This window comes from Stenella coeruleoalba (assembly GCF_951394435.1).
Source record: "Stenella coeruleoalba genome assembly, chromosome: 11".
Lineage (NCBI taxonomy): Eukaryota > Metazoa > Chordata > Mammalia > Artiodactyla > Delphinidae > Stenella > Stenella coeruleoalba.
Window position 1 is genome coordinate 58,809,622 of NC_137157.1, and position 15,656 is coordinate 58,825,277.

The 15,656-nt window shown below is 49.7% G+C and overlaps 2 protein-coding genes across 4 annotated transcripts; one reads left to right on the plus strand and one right to left on the minus strand.

Annotated features, from left to right (window-relative positions):
* Positions 1-346: 346 nt before the first annotated feature.
* CDK2 (cyclin dependent kinase 2) lies at positions 347-6,111 on the minus strand. Of its 2 annotated transcripts, XM_079935957.1 has the most exons (8): positions 5,666-6,111; positions 4,845-4,922; positions 4,616-4,736; positions 3,755-3,925; positions 3,181-3,282; positions 2,361-2,504; positions 1,854-2,057; positions 347-1,578 (listed from the first exon to the last, which is right to left on the minus strand). In XM_079935957.1, the coding sequence occupies exons 1-8, from the start codon at positions 5,779-5,781 to the stop codon at positions 1,474-1,476; spliced, it is 1,041 nt and encodes a 346-aa protein (XP_079792083.1). In that variant the 5' UTR covers positions 5,782-6,111; the 3' UTR covers positions 347-1,473. The 2 variants fall into 2 exon arrangements, with proteins under 2 accessions (XP_079792083.1, XP_079792084.1); XM_079935958.1 differs by lacking the exon at positions 2,361-2,504.
* A 387-nt stretch (positions 6,112-6,498) lies between these two features.
* PMEL (premelanosome protein) lies at positions 6,499-15,646 on the plus strand. 2 transcript variants are annotated; one of them, XM_079938466.1, is made up of 13 exons: positions 6,499-6,523; positions 6,756-6,877; positions 9,636-9,746; positions 9,906-10,052; positions 11,094-11,228; positions 11,611-11,772; positions 12,025-12,878; positions 13,032-13,134; positions 13,881-13,997; positions 14,235-14,319; positions 14,430-14,635; positions 14,738-14,825; positions 15,436-15,646. In XM_079938466.1, exons 2-13 carry the CDS (start codon positions 6,802-6,804, stop codon positions 15,575-15,577), a joined length of 2,226 nt encoding a protein of 741 aa, XP_079794592.1. In that variant the 5' UTR covers positions 6,499-6,523; positions 6,756-6,801; the 3' UTR covers positions 15,578-15,646. The 2 variants fall into 2 exon arrangements, with proteins under 2 accessions (XP_079794592.1, XP_079794593.1); XM_079938467.1 differs by lacking the exon at positions 6,499-6,523 and having other exon boundaries at positions 6,777-6,877; positions 12,025-12,432; positions 12,667-12,722; positions 12,918-13,134.
* The last annotated feature ends 10 nt before the right edge of the window (positions 15,647-15,656 follow it).

Genomic DNA, 15,656 nt, shown 5'->3' on the forward strand with positions numbered 1-15,656 from the left:
ACATTGAAAATCTGGAACTGGAGCCTTGTGTGTATGTGATATGTGTGTCTGGGGGTGGGGTGGGGTGGGGGAGATGCTGGTTTAGGGGAAAGTAAAGTAGGAAATACATAAGCTTCACTTTCCTCAGCTGTAAAATGGGGGCAATAATTCCCACTTCACCCACCCGTGGCACTATCCCAATTGCATCGCAGAGGTTGAAATGGAGTGGGGTGGGTAGCCCTGCATAGAGTGATTAAGAAAAGGGGTCTGAAACCTATTATCACATGCACACATTCATATTCTCTCATACCATTCTTTCAGTAAATATGCAAAAGTAAAGGAGGAGAGACATGAACTATAAAACCAGGAACTTTTTTTTTAATCAATTACAAACTAAATTACAAATAATGTTAATAGCAAGAACACTCAAGGACAAAAGGTGGGAGAAGAGAGACAAAATCATAAAAAAGAAAAAAAGCTTTTTTTTTTGAACATTCGCGTTACAAACCCCAAGGTGCACATGGCAACAAATCCCCACCGATTCCCACTTAAAAAACTGCTATAACCTGAAATATAAATATAATTGTTCATCCTTCTTTTAAAGAAATATTTTTTTCCCAATGTCCCCACACAGGCACAGCCCTAAAAAAGTGTCAGCATTCTCAAAATGAGGTCTTAACCTTAACTTTCACTCCTATGGGCTGGCCTTCAGAGGGAGATGGAACCTAGCACCTGAAGAACTAAGAATCTTAAAAAGAAGAGAAAAATTCAAACATCTTTCACTTGCCTCATAAGGCCTCGGTGAAGCACAGTCCCTGACCCAGAGCCTCCCAGAGACCCCTTGCCTGTAGGAGGGACAGGCAAGAAGACTAGGAGCAATCATTTCTACTGCAGTCCCATCAGGACTGCAGAGACTGGGAGTCTGAGACAGGGAGTCTTGAGTCTCCCAGACTGTTAGGTGAGATGAAGCACTAAAACTAGGGTATAAACTGGTTGGATCTATTTTTTTAACCTAATTCTTTAAAACAGACCCCTCGCCATGTTTTTGTTTTGCTTGGTTTTCAAAAGTTCCAACTTAGTGCCCCTGCTATCAGTTGGCCTTACACAGGGCTGTGGGAGGTTTGGGGTCTCTGTCACCTGAAACACAGAAAATAATAATTGCGGGGCTTTCAGAGACTGGGATGGCAAACCCTATGTGGAGGAAGGAGAAACAGTCTTTTAACTTTTTTTTTTTTAAATACCAGCCCTCCTAAGCAATGACTAAGAGGAAGGGGAGAGCATGGTGCAGATTAAGTGCATGTAATATTGACGCTTCCTTTCCATTTCACCTATTTCTCCCCTCCACCCCCTCTCCCCAGAGTTGGCTGGCTAAGAGGGGCAGGTGAGTGCTAAGGCAGCCAGACAAGATCAGTGAGCTAAGAGCCCTGGGCCAAGCCAGATCATGCCCCCACTGGAGGAGAGGGTGAGACTGGGAGTAGGGGCTTGAGAAAGCCATCAGAGTCGAAGGTGAGGTACTGGCTTGGTCACATCCTGGAAGAAAGGGTGAGCCAAAGCTGCCTTTGCTGAAATCCGCTTGTTGGGGTCGTAGTGCAGCATTTGCTGGAGGGAGAGATGTATGCTGACGTCAGTAATGTGATAATGGAGTAAATGGGCAGCAGGTGTTTTGAGAAATCGGGAAACAATTCCTTTCACCCAAGGCAGAGTTCCCATTTCCCTCCTTCCTGTATCTAATGGGTGCACAACAGCGAGAGGGAAGCAGGGGCTAGGGAAATGCTAAGACCAGGAGTCCAGGGCCTCATTCTTCCTTCATCCTGGAAAAACCCTGCCCTGGGGGAGTGAATGAGAGGAAATGGGTGCCCACTCCCCACTCTCACCGACAACAAGCTCCGTCCATCTTCATCCAGGGGGGGCACAACTTTGCTAAAATCTTGCCTGGCCCACTTGGGGAAACTTGGCTTATAATCAGGCATAGAAGTAACTCCTGGCCAAACCACCTCATCTGGGGTCCCCAGAGTCCGAAAGATCCGGAAGAGTTGGTCGATCTCAGAATCTCCTGGGAATAGGGCCCGCCGGGTCACCTGAAAATGGGGAAAGAGGAAAAGCCAAGACCCACATTGACGTCAGTCAAAACTGCCCACTGGATAATGGAGGTTCCCACAGGCAGTGGAAGGTCAGCAGGGCCCCATGACTCCCTCCCCAGGGCCTTTCATGGGGTCAGTCAAACAGAGCCTGAGACAATGAAGTCCCTTCATCTGTCTCCTCGCCCCCTCCTTCCTTCCCCCAACCATGGCTTTGCAGATCCCCAAGGCTGGGTGGGGCTGGGAGGGGGTGAATGTCTGGGGTGCCACTGACATGTAGCAAAGGGATCCCAAGCCACTCACGGGGTGTGGGGTAGACACTGCGGTCATCCCCCCTCCTTGTGGTGCAGACACTTCTAGATAGGAGCACAGCGGGCAGAGACTGTGTCTTCCATTTCTTCTGTGTTCCCCACAGCACCTAGCGTGGTGCTGGGTACACACTAGGTGCTTAACAAATATTTTTTGATGAATTGAGAGATGAATATGGGCAATTGTAAAGTAATGCACTGGGGGATAAATGCACATTATATATATGGGCTAATGGTCTCCATGCCCCCAGTTACAACCCAGATAAGGGACCATAAAACATACTGCTGCTTTGATTTGGAGACTTAGCTCACTCCACTGTTGTATTAAAGGGGATGAGAGCTCCCTTATAAGACTGGGCCTCAGGGATCCTTCAATCTGAAAAGCCAGAGGTTGAGGGGGGATGTGATGTAAGTCTGCAGTTTAAATAAAAGGTGTGGGTAAGGTGAACACAGTTGACCTCACCACATTCCTGGTGCCCTACAATAAGGTCTACAGGCCAAATGAAGGGGACACTAAATGGAACTCATTTTCCCAAGTATATGCAGGCTAAAGCTAAAACAGTTGCAGAAATGATTTAGCTCAATTCAGAGATAAGATATGTATACTGCATGCTAAAGCTGTTTGAGGATATCCTAACATTGTGGTTGACATCAGGGATGACAGTCCTATCCTTTCCCCACCACCCACTTTGTGCTACTCTAGAGGAAGGACCCTGTGATAAGAGAAGGGCCATGGGTCTAGGCCAAGAAACAGTTCTGTTGTTCTTGAATGTGGGGAGGAGGGGGCTGGGTAGAACTCGGGCATGCCTCCGTACCATCTCAGCAAAGATGCAGCCCAGGCTCCAGATGTCCACAGCTGTGGAGTAGTATTTGCAGCCCAGAAGGATTTCAGGTGCTCGGTACCACAGAGTCACCACCTGAGGACAAGCGTAGGAAGGGGAGGGGTGGTGTATGGGGCATGGAGATTCCCACATCTCACTTCCTCAGGACTACTCTGCTAACTCAGCTTCTTAACAAGCAACTTCTTTCCCTCCATCCTTCCCTTCCCTCTGATTTCCCCTAAGTAAAATAACTGGGTACAACTTCTTAGCCCAGAGTTAGCCTAGTCCATGGTTCTGGGGACCATATTTTCTGAACCCCCAATTTGCAACCTTCTTGGAAAACTTGAGGCAATCGGTCATAATTTTAATGGTGTGCCATCCAGCTCTCCTGGCTTGTTATCTATCAAAATGTGAACTCCGTGTATACTCTAAGACCTCTTAGGGTGTCAGAGATACTTTCCATCTAGTGAGAGAGAAACTGCTGGCCAGATAGTTACTAAAAACGTTGTGAATGTCCCTGTTAACACCTCCCAGGAAGTTCAGAGAAGACATGCAGAGAGGGACTCACCTCGTGGGTGTAAGTACGAACAGGGACTCCAAAGGCTCTGGCTAGTCCAAAGTCTGCTAGCTTGATGGCCCCCTCTGCGTTGATAAGCAGATTCTGAGGTTTGAGGTCTCGGTGCAGGACCCGATGAGAATGGCAGAAAGCTAGGCCCTGGAGCAGCTGGAACAGGTAGCTCTGACAAGGGGAGAGAAAAGAATGTGTTTTTCCATCACCGTGAGAACATTAGGGTCTCCTCTGTGCCTCCATAGTTCTACTAAAGCCTTCACTAGTTAGATAATAATTCCATGTTTACAAGCCATTTCCCTGATTGGACTGTAATCCCAGTGAGGATAAGGATCAGGTTTTATTCAGTTTTGCTTTTCTTTTCCATATCCTGTGTTCAGCACATTGAAGGTGTTCAATAAATGTGTGTTGGATAAACGTTTGTTGATAGATGGAAAGTAGCTCTGGGAGTAAAGAACCCAGAAAAACAGACAATAGAGACTCACTGGCTATTTCTCCCACCAAGCAGGTGGAAAAGCTTTTTGGAGGGGTCTACCAAGTGCCCTCCAGTCCCATTTATCTGAGTTTCATCTCACCTTCCACCTGAGCTGCTAAGCTGACTCACTAGAGTTTCAACTTCTTTGATTCTCCTGCCCAGCCTTAGGGTTAATAAGTATAATGAGCAGTGAAGGAGCCACAAAAAAGGTATGTGTGATTGTGTGTGTGTGATTGTGTGTGTGTGTGTGTGTGTGTGTGTGTGTGTGTAGGGGGATGAGGGCTGGGAAGGAAGCTAAGATCACAAATCAACACTCAGTCTGGATTGCCTGCCTTCAGTCCCCCCAAGACATGCCCATGTTGGGAGGAGTTGATGTGAAGGATTACCTTTATGAGGGGAAGAGGAATGCCAGTGAGAGCAGAGGCATCCATGAATTTCTTGAGATCCTGGTGCAGAAACTCAAAAACCAGGTAGAGTTTGTTTTCTGTATGAATGACATCCAGCAGCCTAGGGAAGGGAGGTCCAGGGATAGAGGTGAGGAAGAGAAATGCCCAGACAACACAAACAGAAGGCATCCTCCTTTACTGTCAGAGCACCTCCCAGATACATACTTACTTGACAATATTAGGGTGGTTAAGCTCCTTTAGCAGAGAGATCTCTCGTATGGCAGTACTGGGTACACCCTCCGTCTCACTTGGAGAAGTTGGGAGAGCAGAGATGGGAATGTGGTTACAAATATTCCTTTTCTCCCAGCCCAGTGATTCTACCCCACCCCCTGCCTCCCCACAGAGACACCACCCCAGCATCCCCTAGGAAAGTGAGAGAAGAGAAGGGGTGCTTCAGGGGTTAATTCATGGATGGACAGGACTGGCTTTTGGACACATTAAGGTCATTATTTCTTCTTTGCCCAGGGTTAGGTTAGCAAAGCCTCCTGGTGAAGGTGAAGAAGGTAACAGGTAAAAAAAAAAAGGGGGGGGGGGCGGGAGTAGCAGCACCCAGCCTCTCTAGAGGGGCCAGTGAGGTTCAACTGCCATTCTTTTGAAAGGGGGAGAGAATTCTAAGATGGGGGTGGGGTTGGGGCAGCGAGGAGGGCTCGTCATTCAAAAAGGTGCTCTTTACAGCTTACTGCAAAACCCAGCTCCACAGGGAGTCCTGGAACCCCCATCTCAGAGGCCTCCTTCCTCTTCCTGAGTCTTTCTGACTGTACATTTAGGGGCATCACCCGCCTTTAGGGAGGAAATTTCCCATGGATTCTACACTACCCTATAGTCTCCCCCGGGAAACCCTCTACTCGTCCTTCAACCCACCTCTCCACTTCAAAAGAAGTCCCTCCCTGCTACCTTCCGGTCCCTGGATGGCCACCGCCGGTTGGGGTGGGGGTAGGGGGCACTCAAGGAGCTCCCGAGTAAGGAGTCCCGGGTACAGAGGCCACTCACGTGTCCAGGCGGATTTTTTTAAGCGCCACCACTTCTCCCGTCACCTTGTTTTTGGCTTTGTACACAACTCCGTACGTGCCCTCTCCGATCTTTTCCACTTTTTGGAAGTTCTCCATGAAGCGCTAGCGAGTCGGGTCAGCCCGGCCCTGGAGCGGGGGCCTGGGAACCCTGCAGAAAGCGGCACCCAGCTCTCGGGGGCCGAGGAGGGGAAACAGGGCCCAGTACCGTGGCCCCAGGTCGGGATGGAACGCAGTGTATCTCTCGCTCTTGTCAATTTGTCCAACTTGAAACAATGTTACCGCCTTCCCCCAGTTCCCTACCGCCACCAGAAGCCCCGCCCCTCCTTCCCGCGTTTCCCTGGCTCCGCCCTCAGATCTTCCTATTGGTCAACGTCAGAGCGGGAGGGGCCAGCCCTGCGTCCCTCTCTGCAAACGACCCCGACCCGCGCAAGTTTGGTTCCGAGGGGCATTAAGACAAGTTTCAACGTAGGTGGGGAGGCTGAACACCTTTTTCCAAGTATCTGATTTGGGATCGAGTTTCCTACCTGTGTCCTGAGTCTATAGGGATTTCCTGATCTCTAATTCGCCGTTTTCACCACGCCTAGGAAAATCTGTATTGACCTAAGATTGAATGCCACCTGGTCCAGGGAGCCTCCTCTGAAAGCAGGAAGCTGGGAATCTCATTGTAAGGGTCTCCCGGGCCTCGGAGGAGTCGTTGCCTCCGTCTCTCAGCCTACCCCGATACTGTCTCTCTTTGATTTTGGATACAGGGTCACTACTTCTACAGTCTTTTTGAGAGGTTCCTGGTTTGACTCACAATAAATTGATCCACTCTCCCATGATGAATCGTGTGTGTCCGGTACGTGTTTTGTTTTGTAGCTGCCCTTCAGTCAGTTCTTTCCACGGGGGGATGGAGTGCTTTAAGATGAGCGTGACCCTGTGAAACCAGAAACTGTCACTGAGTAGCGGGATGTCCAGGGACCAGGATCCCTCCTCAGTTCTGCCTTTCTCAGGTCCTCCTGCTCCTACCAGGCCTCCCCTGCAGGGAGAGGAGGAAGGGCTATGCAAATGAGCATCCGTTTCTTATATAGGGGCTTGTCCTACGCCCTAGCGCCTTTGGTTGCTGGAAAGAACAGGATGGATCTGGTGCTGAGAAAATGCCTTCTCCATGTGGCTGTGATGGGTGCTCTTCTGGCTGTGGGGGCCACAGAAGGTGAGTGTGGGGTGTGTGGACATGAGCAAGTGTGAATTTGGGGTTGCACACTTGCTCTGGTTTTCCCTTCCCTAATGGGAGATAACCAGCAATGCTTCTGGCATCTTCCACCCATTTGATTTAGTGAGGACATGGGCAACTGAGCTCCCTCCCCACATGAAGATTTGGGACTCAGCCTGAAAATAACTCCATTTGCTTGGAAGGGCAAGAGAATAGTGGGTCTTGGTGGCCCTAATTCTGAGACCCCCTGGGCAGTGAGCTGGAGCGGGGGCTCCAAGGGAGTAAAATGAGTGGGAGACTCTTTTAGGCAATGTCTCAGGCACTTGGGATAGGGTATTTAAAGTGAGGAGCAAGAGAATGTATTGGATAGAGGGTAAAGAGGCACCACATCCCCTCTTTGGGATGGGCATAGACGATCACAGCCCAGGCTTTTGTTCTGGGGCTGGGAGAGACAGGCAGAGGGGTCTCAGCTGAGCATCACATGAAAGAGCTCTGGGGGATTGGGGCCTCGTGACAGGAGCAAGGGGGGGTGGTGGTGGTGAGAGGGTCTGGAATGTCCCGTGCTGCTCTGAGGAGGGAGGGTTGGGAGTGGAGAAAGAATGGGGCATCTTATAATTCTCTCGCTCTCGTGGTGGGATGCTCAGTGGGATGATTCCAGATCCTCCCCCAGCAGAATCAACCAGGTTTCTGGTACATATTAGAAATGGAGTGAGGATAGTCTCTGCTGTGCTGAAATATCTGCATCATATTCCAGTGCCCCCCTTTCTCTAGATCCCTGGTCTCACAGACTTCTAGGAAGTTCTCCTTGATCTGACTTCCCTCATTCATGGTGCAGTTTCAAGTCTTTTTCTTTTACTGTGCTCCTTATTGTACTCTGGAAACATTCTGTTCATACGTGTCCACCTGAGGCTCTTAAAATATTGTGCTTACTTTTTGGATCCTGATTTTTAAAATCATAAGAAGACATTTTTAGATATTCATGAAATTTTGTACGGACTGGTTTCAATAATTTTGTCTAGTGTGAACTAGCATTGTGTTTATTCAAGAAAATATTTCTTCTTTACAGATACATACTGAATTTGTACGGTTTTAAATAACATTATGTCTGGGATTTGCTTGTGAATGCTTTAGCCAGGGACTTTCCTGGTGGTCCAGTGGTAAAGAATCCACCTTCCAATGCAGGGGTCACAGGTTAGATCCCTGGTCGGGGAATTAAGATCCCACATGCCGCGGGGGAACTAAACCTGCACACCACAACTACTGAGCTCGCGCGCCTCAAGGAGAGAGTCCGCGTGCCACAAACTACAGAGCCCATGCGCTCTGGAGCCCCCACATCCTGGAGCCCACGCACCACAACTAGAGAGAGAAAACCCACACGCCACAACTAGAGAGAAGCCCGCACGCTGCAACAAAAGATCCCACATGCTGCAACTAAGACCTGACACAGCCAAAAAAAATAAAGGAGGAAGGAAGGAAGGAAGGAAGGAAGAAAGGAAGGAAAGAAAGGAAGGAAAGGAAGAAAGGAAAGAAGGAAAGAAAGAAAGAAAGAAAGAAAGAAAGAAAGAAAGAAAGAAAGAAAGAAAGAAAGAAAGAAAGAAAGAAAGGAAGAAAGGAAGAAAGGAAGAAAGAAAGAGGGCTTCCCTGGTGGCGCAGTGGTTGAGAGTCCGCCTGCCGATGCAGGGGACACGGGTTCGTGCCCCGGTCCGGAAAGATCCCACATGCCGCGGTGCGGCTGGGCCTGTGAGCCATGGCTGCTGAGCCTGCGCGTCTGGAGCCTGTGCTCCGCAACAGGAGAGGCCACAAGGGTGAGAGGCCTGCGTACCGCAAAAAAAAAAAAAAAAAGAAAGAAAGAAAGAAAGAAAAGTACAGCATTAAAAATGAATACTGTAAAAGAGAAAATTAAATGCTTTAACCAAAAAACAAACCAACAACAAAGGATCGATAAAGCAAATGTGGCAACATGTTGATAGTTGTTGGATCTGGGTGAGGCATGTGGAGAGCCATCATATCCTTTTCTTTCAGACCTCTCTCTTGGTCAGTTATAATAATTTTGTTTGTCCCCACTCCCAATTTCTACCTGCCTCTGGTCCATCCTCCTCACTGCTTGCTGAAGTGATCCTTCTAAAACACAAATCTGATCATATTCCAAAAGTTCTGAAGGGTAAATTTTATGGTATGTGAATTATATCTCAATACAACAAACAAAAATCATCTGAGGTGGTCTTGCCTACAAGATAAAGGCCAAACTCCTTCGCCTGGCACTCAAAGCCCCCACCCCATCTTCTTGGCCTCATCTCTCACGGTGTACCTCAACCACATTGCTGGTGGTCCCCTATCATGCCATGTGCTTCCATGCCTCCATGCATCTGCTCATGCTGGGCCTTCTGCCTAGAATGCTTTATGCCACAGGCCAACTCCTCATTGGATCCTTCCCAGTCTACCAGAGTGGAATTAATCTGTTTATTCTGTCATTTTGTTGTACATCGTGCATGTTTATTATGGCTCATATTAAGCAGTGCCTTGAATTATAGTAATTTATGCATATGTCTGTTTCATCTACTTTAACCTGAATCTCTTTAGGACCATTTCTTTTTCATTTCTTAAGTTCTTTGCACCTAGCACAGTGCCTGGTACATGGTGGGTATTGGGTAAATTAAAATGCACTTTGAATGTGAGAATGAGTGATGTGACATGGGACACTGTGGTCCCCTGAGAAGGGAGTGATGACCTGAGGGTCCTCATTATACCTTCCTTTTAGGACCCAGAGACCGGGACTGGCTTGGTGTCTCAAGGCAGCTCAGAACTAAAGCATGGAATAGGCAGCTATATCCAGAGTGGACAGAAAGCCAGGGGCCTCACTGCTGGAGAGGTAGGAACTTGGCAATTTCTGGGAGGGTATGGTGGGAATGGGGTGGGGAGAGGAGAGGAGCAAGGACTGGGTTGAATGTCGGTTGAGAAGACAGAAAGGGAAAAGGCATATGGGGAGGGGAAGCCAAGGAGTCCCAGCTAACGCAGCTGCCCTTTCCAGGTGGCCAGGTATCTCTGAAGGTCAGCAATGATGGGCCTACACTGCGTGGGGCAAACGCCTCCTTCTCTATTGCCCTGCACTTCCCTGAAAGCCAAAAGGTGCTGTCAGATGGGCAGGTCATCTGGGCCAACAACACCATCATTAACGGTGGGTACCACTCCACTCCAGGCCTCATTCCCAGGGCTCAGCTCATGCCCTTTCTCCTTCTTCTTCTTTTTTTTAAACAAATTATATATGTACTTAGATTAGAAAACACAGATAAAGCACAAAGAAAAAAAAATTGTAGTCCCCAAAATGGGGGACAAAAGACCCAGTGGATTTAGAAGTTGGACAGACTTGGATTTAAACCTGTTACCAGTATGTGACCCTGGGCAAGTCACTTAATTGTTTTGTGCTTCCATTCCCTTAATCTGTAGAATAGGGATGATACTACTTTAAAAGGTTGTTGTAGGGCTTCCCTGGTGGCGCAGTGGTTGAGAGTCCGCCTGCCGATGCAGGAGACACGGGTTCGTGCCCCGGTCTGGGAAGATCCCACATGCCGTGGAGCGGCTGGGCCCGTGAGCCATGGCCGCTGAGCCTGCGTGTCCGGGGCCTGTGCTCCGCAGCGGGAGAGGCCACAAGAGTGAGAGGCCCACGTACCGCAAAAAAAAAAAAAAAAAAAAAAGTTAAAAGGTTGTTGTAAGGATTAAAATGTGATAATATATAAAGAATTTAGCATAATGCCTGCCCTAGCCTACAGTAAAGGCTCAATAGATGTTAGCTGGTGCTGTTATTTTTACTTTTATCCCACAAGCCAGAGCAAATCTTTCTAAACATTTTGATACATTTCCAATCTCTTTCTCTCAAATCTCTATGTATTATACTTACATAGGTATCTTTTTTTTTTTTTTTTTTTTTGGCCGCTCAACATGGAGGATCTTAGTTCCCTGACCAGGGATTGAACCCATGCCCCCTGCATTGGAAAAGTGGAGTCTTTTAACCACTGGACCACCAGAGAAGTCCCTACAAAGGAATCTTTAATTATAGTTTCCATTCTCCCCACTACCACCCACAGTGGGTTATATCAAGGAGAATATATTTTGTAACTAGGGAGTATTCCCAGAGCCCTGCTCTGGGAGCCATGTTAAAGGTTTTGGTGTATAATAAGGAAAGCCAGGGTTTGCGGGTGACTTTGTATCTTCCTTTCAGGGAGCCAGGTGTGGGGAGGACAGCCAGTGTATCCCCAAGAACCTGATGATACCTGCATCTTCCCCGATGGGAGGGCCTGTCCGCCTGGCCCTTCACCTCAGAGAAGAAGCTTTGTTTATGTCTGGAAGACCTGGGGTGAGAGACTCCCTTCTCTGGCCTGTCACCCACACTTGGATTCATCTCTTCCTACCTGATCCCTTTTCTTTTGGTCCCACCCCTAAACTCTGTGAGTTTCCCTAATCTTCACCTCCCCATGATTCTGTCTTCTTCCACAGCACCTAGCTAACTCTATTATACTTCTTTCTGGGAACCCTTCTCCAATTACAGTCCCATCCCATGGAACCCCTCGTTAGGACTCCTTTCCTGCCCTCATATACAAACTTCCAAACACCCTCTGAAATAACCATCCTCTCAATATATCTCCTGACCTTCCTTCTCTGGTGCCCTGTCTCTAACCCTTCCCCAGTCCCCTTTGACCAGTAACCCCCTTCTCTACTCTTCTTTCTGAAAACCTCAGGCCAATACTGGCAAGTTCTCGGGGGCCCAGTGTCTGGACTGAGCATTGGGACAGGCAAGGCAGTGCTGGGCACACACATCATGGAAGTGACTGTCTACCACCGCCGGGGGTCCCAGAGCTACGTATCCCTCGCTCACTCCCGCTCAGCCTTCACCATTACTGGTAAGGACTTAGGAAGGGACAAGACGAGTCTCAGGGCAGGAGGAGGTGGGGAAGCTTGGCTGGGCAGGAAAGGGGAAAGAGGAAATGGTGTGTAGGGGCACCTTATAGGGGCAGAGCCAGGAAGACATGGGCAGAGGAATGTGGGGCTTGGAGCCAGTGAAGGGCCAGGCAGCTTGGGGTTAGAGGATGTGGCTGTGAAAGAAGAAGCTGTGGCCCAGACCTGGTTCTCACCTTTTCTGGCTCCAATCTCAGACCAGGTGCCCTTCTCTGTGAGCGTGTCTCAGCTGCAGGCCTTGGATGGAATGAACAATCACTTCCTGAGAAAGCAACCTCTGACCTTTGCCCTCCGGCTCCACGACCCCAGTGGCTATTTGGCTGGGGCTGACCTCTCCTACACCTGGGACTTTGGAGACAGTACTGGGACCCTGATCTCTCGGGCACTTGTGGTCACTCACACTTACCTAGAGTCTGGCCCAGTCACTGCACAGGTGGTGCTACAGGCTGCCATTCCTCTCACCTCCTGTGGCTCCTCCCCAGTTCCAGGCACCACAGCTGGGCATGTGCCAACTGCAGAAATCGTGGGCACTACACCTGCTCAGGTGCCAACTGCAGAGCCCTCTGGAACCACAGCTGTGCAAGTACCAACTGCAGAGGGCACAGGTACCACAGCTGGCCAAGTGCCTACTGCAGAAGTCGTGGGCACTACACCTGCTCAGGTGCCAACTGCAGAGCCCTCTGGAACCACAGCTGTGCAAGTACCAACTGCAGAGGGCACAGGTACCACAGCTGGCCAAGTGCCTACTGCAGAAGTCGTGGGCACTACACCTGCTCAGGTGCCAACTGCAGAGCCCTCTGGAACCACAGCTGTGCAAGTACCAACTGCAGAGGGCACAGGTACCACAGCTGGCCAAGTGCCTACTGCAGAAGTCGTGGGCACTACACCTGCTCAGGTGCCAACTGCAGAGCCCTCTGGAACCACAGCTGTGCAAGTACCAACTGCAGAGGGCACAGGTACCACAGCTGGCCAAGTGCCTACTGCAGAAGTCGTGGGCACTACACCTGCTCAGGTGCCAACTGCAGAGCCCTCTGGAACCACAGCTGTGCAAGTACCAACTGCAGAGGGCACAGGTACCACAGCTGAGCAGGTACTAGCCTCAGAAGTCATAAGTACCACACCTGCAGAGATGCCAACTGCAGAGGCCATAGGTACGACACCTGAAGTGTCAACTGCAGAACCCTCTGGAACCACAGTTGCACAGGTAACAACTACAGAGTTGGTGGAGACCACAGCTGGAGAGGTACCCACCCCTGAGCCTGACAGTCCAGATGCCAGCCCATTCTTGTCTACAGAAGGTATTACAGGTAAGAGGGCCAGAATGAATGAGGTTCATTGAGGTGGGGGCATTTGTCACAGCTCTAAAGACCTGAAAGACTTATTCTGGATCCAGATGTTACCCAATCCTTAGCTTACCAGTGGAGTCCCTTCAGAGTCTGCACTGGTTTTAAAGCCCCCCAAGTTCCCCTTAATGGTATGAAAGAGATCCAGAGTTCAGGAAACCAGGGTCTTCTCCTAGGCCATGGGGAGAGAGCTTGTTGCTCCTATGTCTCTGAAAAGACCTGTTCCCTAAAGTGAAGGTCAGGGAGCAGTCTGTGATCATTTACATAATACTTATATCTCATTTTCTGATTAAGTGTAAATGCATAGAAATCTTTCCCAGTTTCTAACACCATTTCCCACCTCTGGATTCCCATCCCAAAGTAGGTTTACCTGGAATTGTGGTAGAAACACTGAAAAGGGAGGAATAAGATAGTGACACTATAATGAGTTAACATACATCAAGTGTCTAACCCAGGACCTGGCACAGTGTGGGGTGTGATAAACATTTGGGATTTTTAAAACTCCAGCTCTACCCCTAAGTGTGACTCTGGGGCAGTCATTTCTCCTTCTGGGCCTCAGTTTCCTTATCTATAAAATGAGATTTCCCAGCTCTTGCCTGATTCCAAGCCTGGATCCAGTAGCTCTGGCTCTACCTGGAAAAATGCCTGCTTGGCCTGTTTCCAGGTGTCATTTGTCTCATGACTTTGCCTTTTCAATCCTCTCCTGCCAGGCTCCCAGAGCCCCCTGCTGGATGACACAGCCACCTTAATCCTGGTGAAGCGACAAGTCCCCCTGGATTGTGTTCTGTATCGATATGGCTCCTTTTCCCTCACCCTGGACATTGTCCGTGAGTCTTGCCTACTTTGGGAGCTGGTGGAGGGAAGGCGTGTGCGGCTTAGGGCTGCCCAGTGGAAGCACACCCTGGAAGGAGTTACCCACCTGAACAAGAATACCCAAATCCCAGGGTTTTCATTTGAAGGCATGAGGATGGGATCGGGGAGGTAGCCCGAGGACCTTCCTGTCCGTGGGCCTTTAGGGAGGACTGGTAGAGGAGTCCCAGGCTTAAAACCTTGCACCTTTGCAGAGGGTATTGAGAGTGCTGAGATCCTGCAGGCTGTGCCATCCAGTGAAGGAGATGCATTTGAGCTGACTGTGTCTTGCCAAGGCGGGTGAGTGTCCCACTGATTGCCCCGAGAACTCTCGGGTTGACTGCTGCCCTGCTCTCTGGTGTCTACTGTTCCTTCCCAGACTCCCTGACATAAGCTGACATCTCTCCCAGGCTACCCAAGGAGGCCTGCATAGACATCTCATCGCCAGGGTGCCAGCCCCCTGCCCAGCGGCTGTGTCAGCCTGTGCCACCCAGCCCAGACTGCCAGCTGGTTCTGCACCAGGTACTGAAGGGCGGCTCGGGGACCTACTGCCTCAATGTGTCTTTGGCTGATGCCGACAGCCTGGCAATGGTCAGCACCCAGCTTGTCATGCCTGGTAGGTACTTGGACAAGAGGTAGGATGAAGAAGGGGAGTGGTAGAGGATATGTGACAGGAAGCAGATGCTGACTATAGCTATGTCTGGGATTCTGCCTGTAGGTCAAGAAGCAGGCTTCGGGCAAGCTCCCCTGTTCTTGGGCATCTTGCTGGTATTGATGGCTTTGCTGCTCGCATCTCTGGTATATAGGTGAGAGCCACACCATGCCGCTCACACCCCCTTATCCCTTAGCACCACCGCTCATGATGGAACCACCACCCCCTTCAAGAAAGCATAGTGTCCAGGAAAGAGCCCAGATTTGGAAGTTAAACAGGTCTAGGCTGCATGCAGTCTTGCTGGTGGGATCTTGGGGAAGTAGCTTAACCTTTCTGAGCCTCTGAAAGGTAGGAAAACTGATACCTGCCTTGTAAGGCTGTTGTCAGGATTCTGGACAATGGGTAAAGCACCTGGTTCTGAAGCAAGAGTGCAATAAATGATGATCTTGATGATTTTTGTTATGAATAATATCAAGAGTGGAGAAGGCTGGGTGAAGTGAGTTCTCCACCTGCATGAAGGGCAAATCCCTAGGTCTGGGATGCCAAGGGCCTCAAAGCAGGGAAGCTTGTAGGGTGAGAGGGGAATGGACAGAGGTTACCACAGAAATAAGAGAGGATGAACTCTGTTGGTGAGAAGGAGGGGAAGGAGCCAGGATCAAGGCCAAGGAAACCTGGGATATGATTCATCCTCTTGGCTGGAGAAGCACAAACAGGTTGCCATTGACTACCACTAACCAGTATCCCTGCTTTTCTCCCAATATCAGGAGAAGACGTACAAAGCAGGGCCGAGCTCTCCCCCTTCCCCAGCTGCCACCCGGCAGAACCCAGTGGCTACGTCTGCCCTGGGTCTTCCGTTCTTGCCCCATTGGTGAGAGCAGCCCCCTCCTCAGTGGGCAGCAGGTCTGAGTACTCTCACGTGATGTCATGATTTACCCAGCGTGGACAGCAATGCCTATCTTTTCTCCAGTCTTCCCTTGGAAGCTAC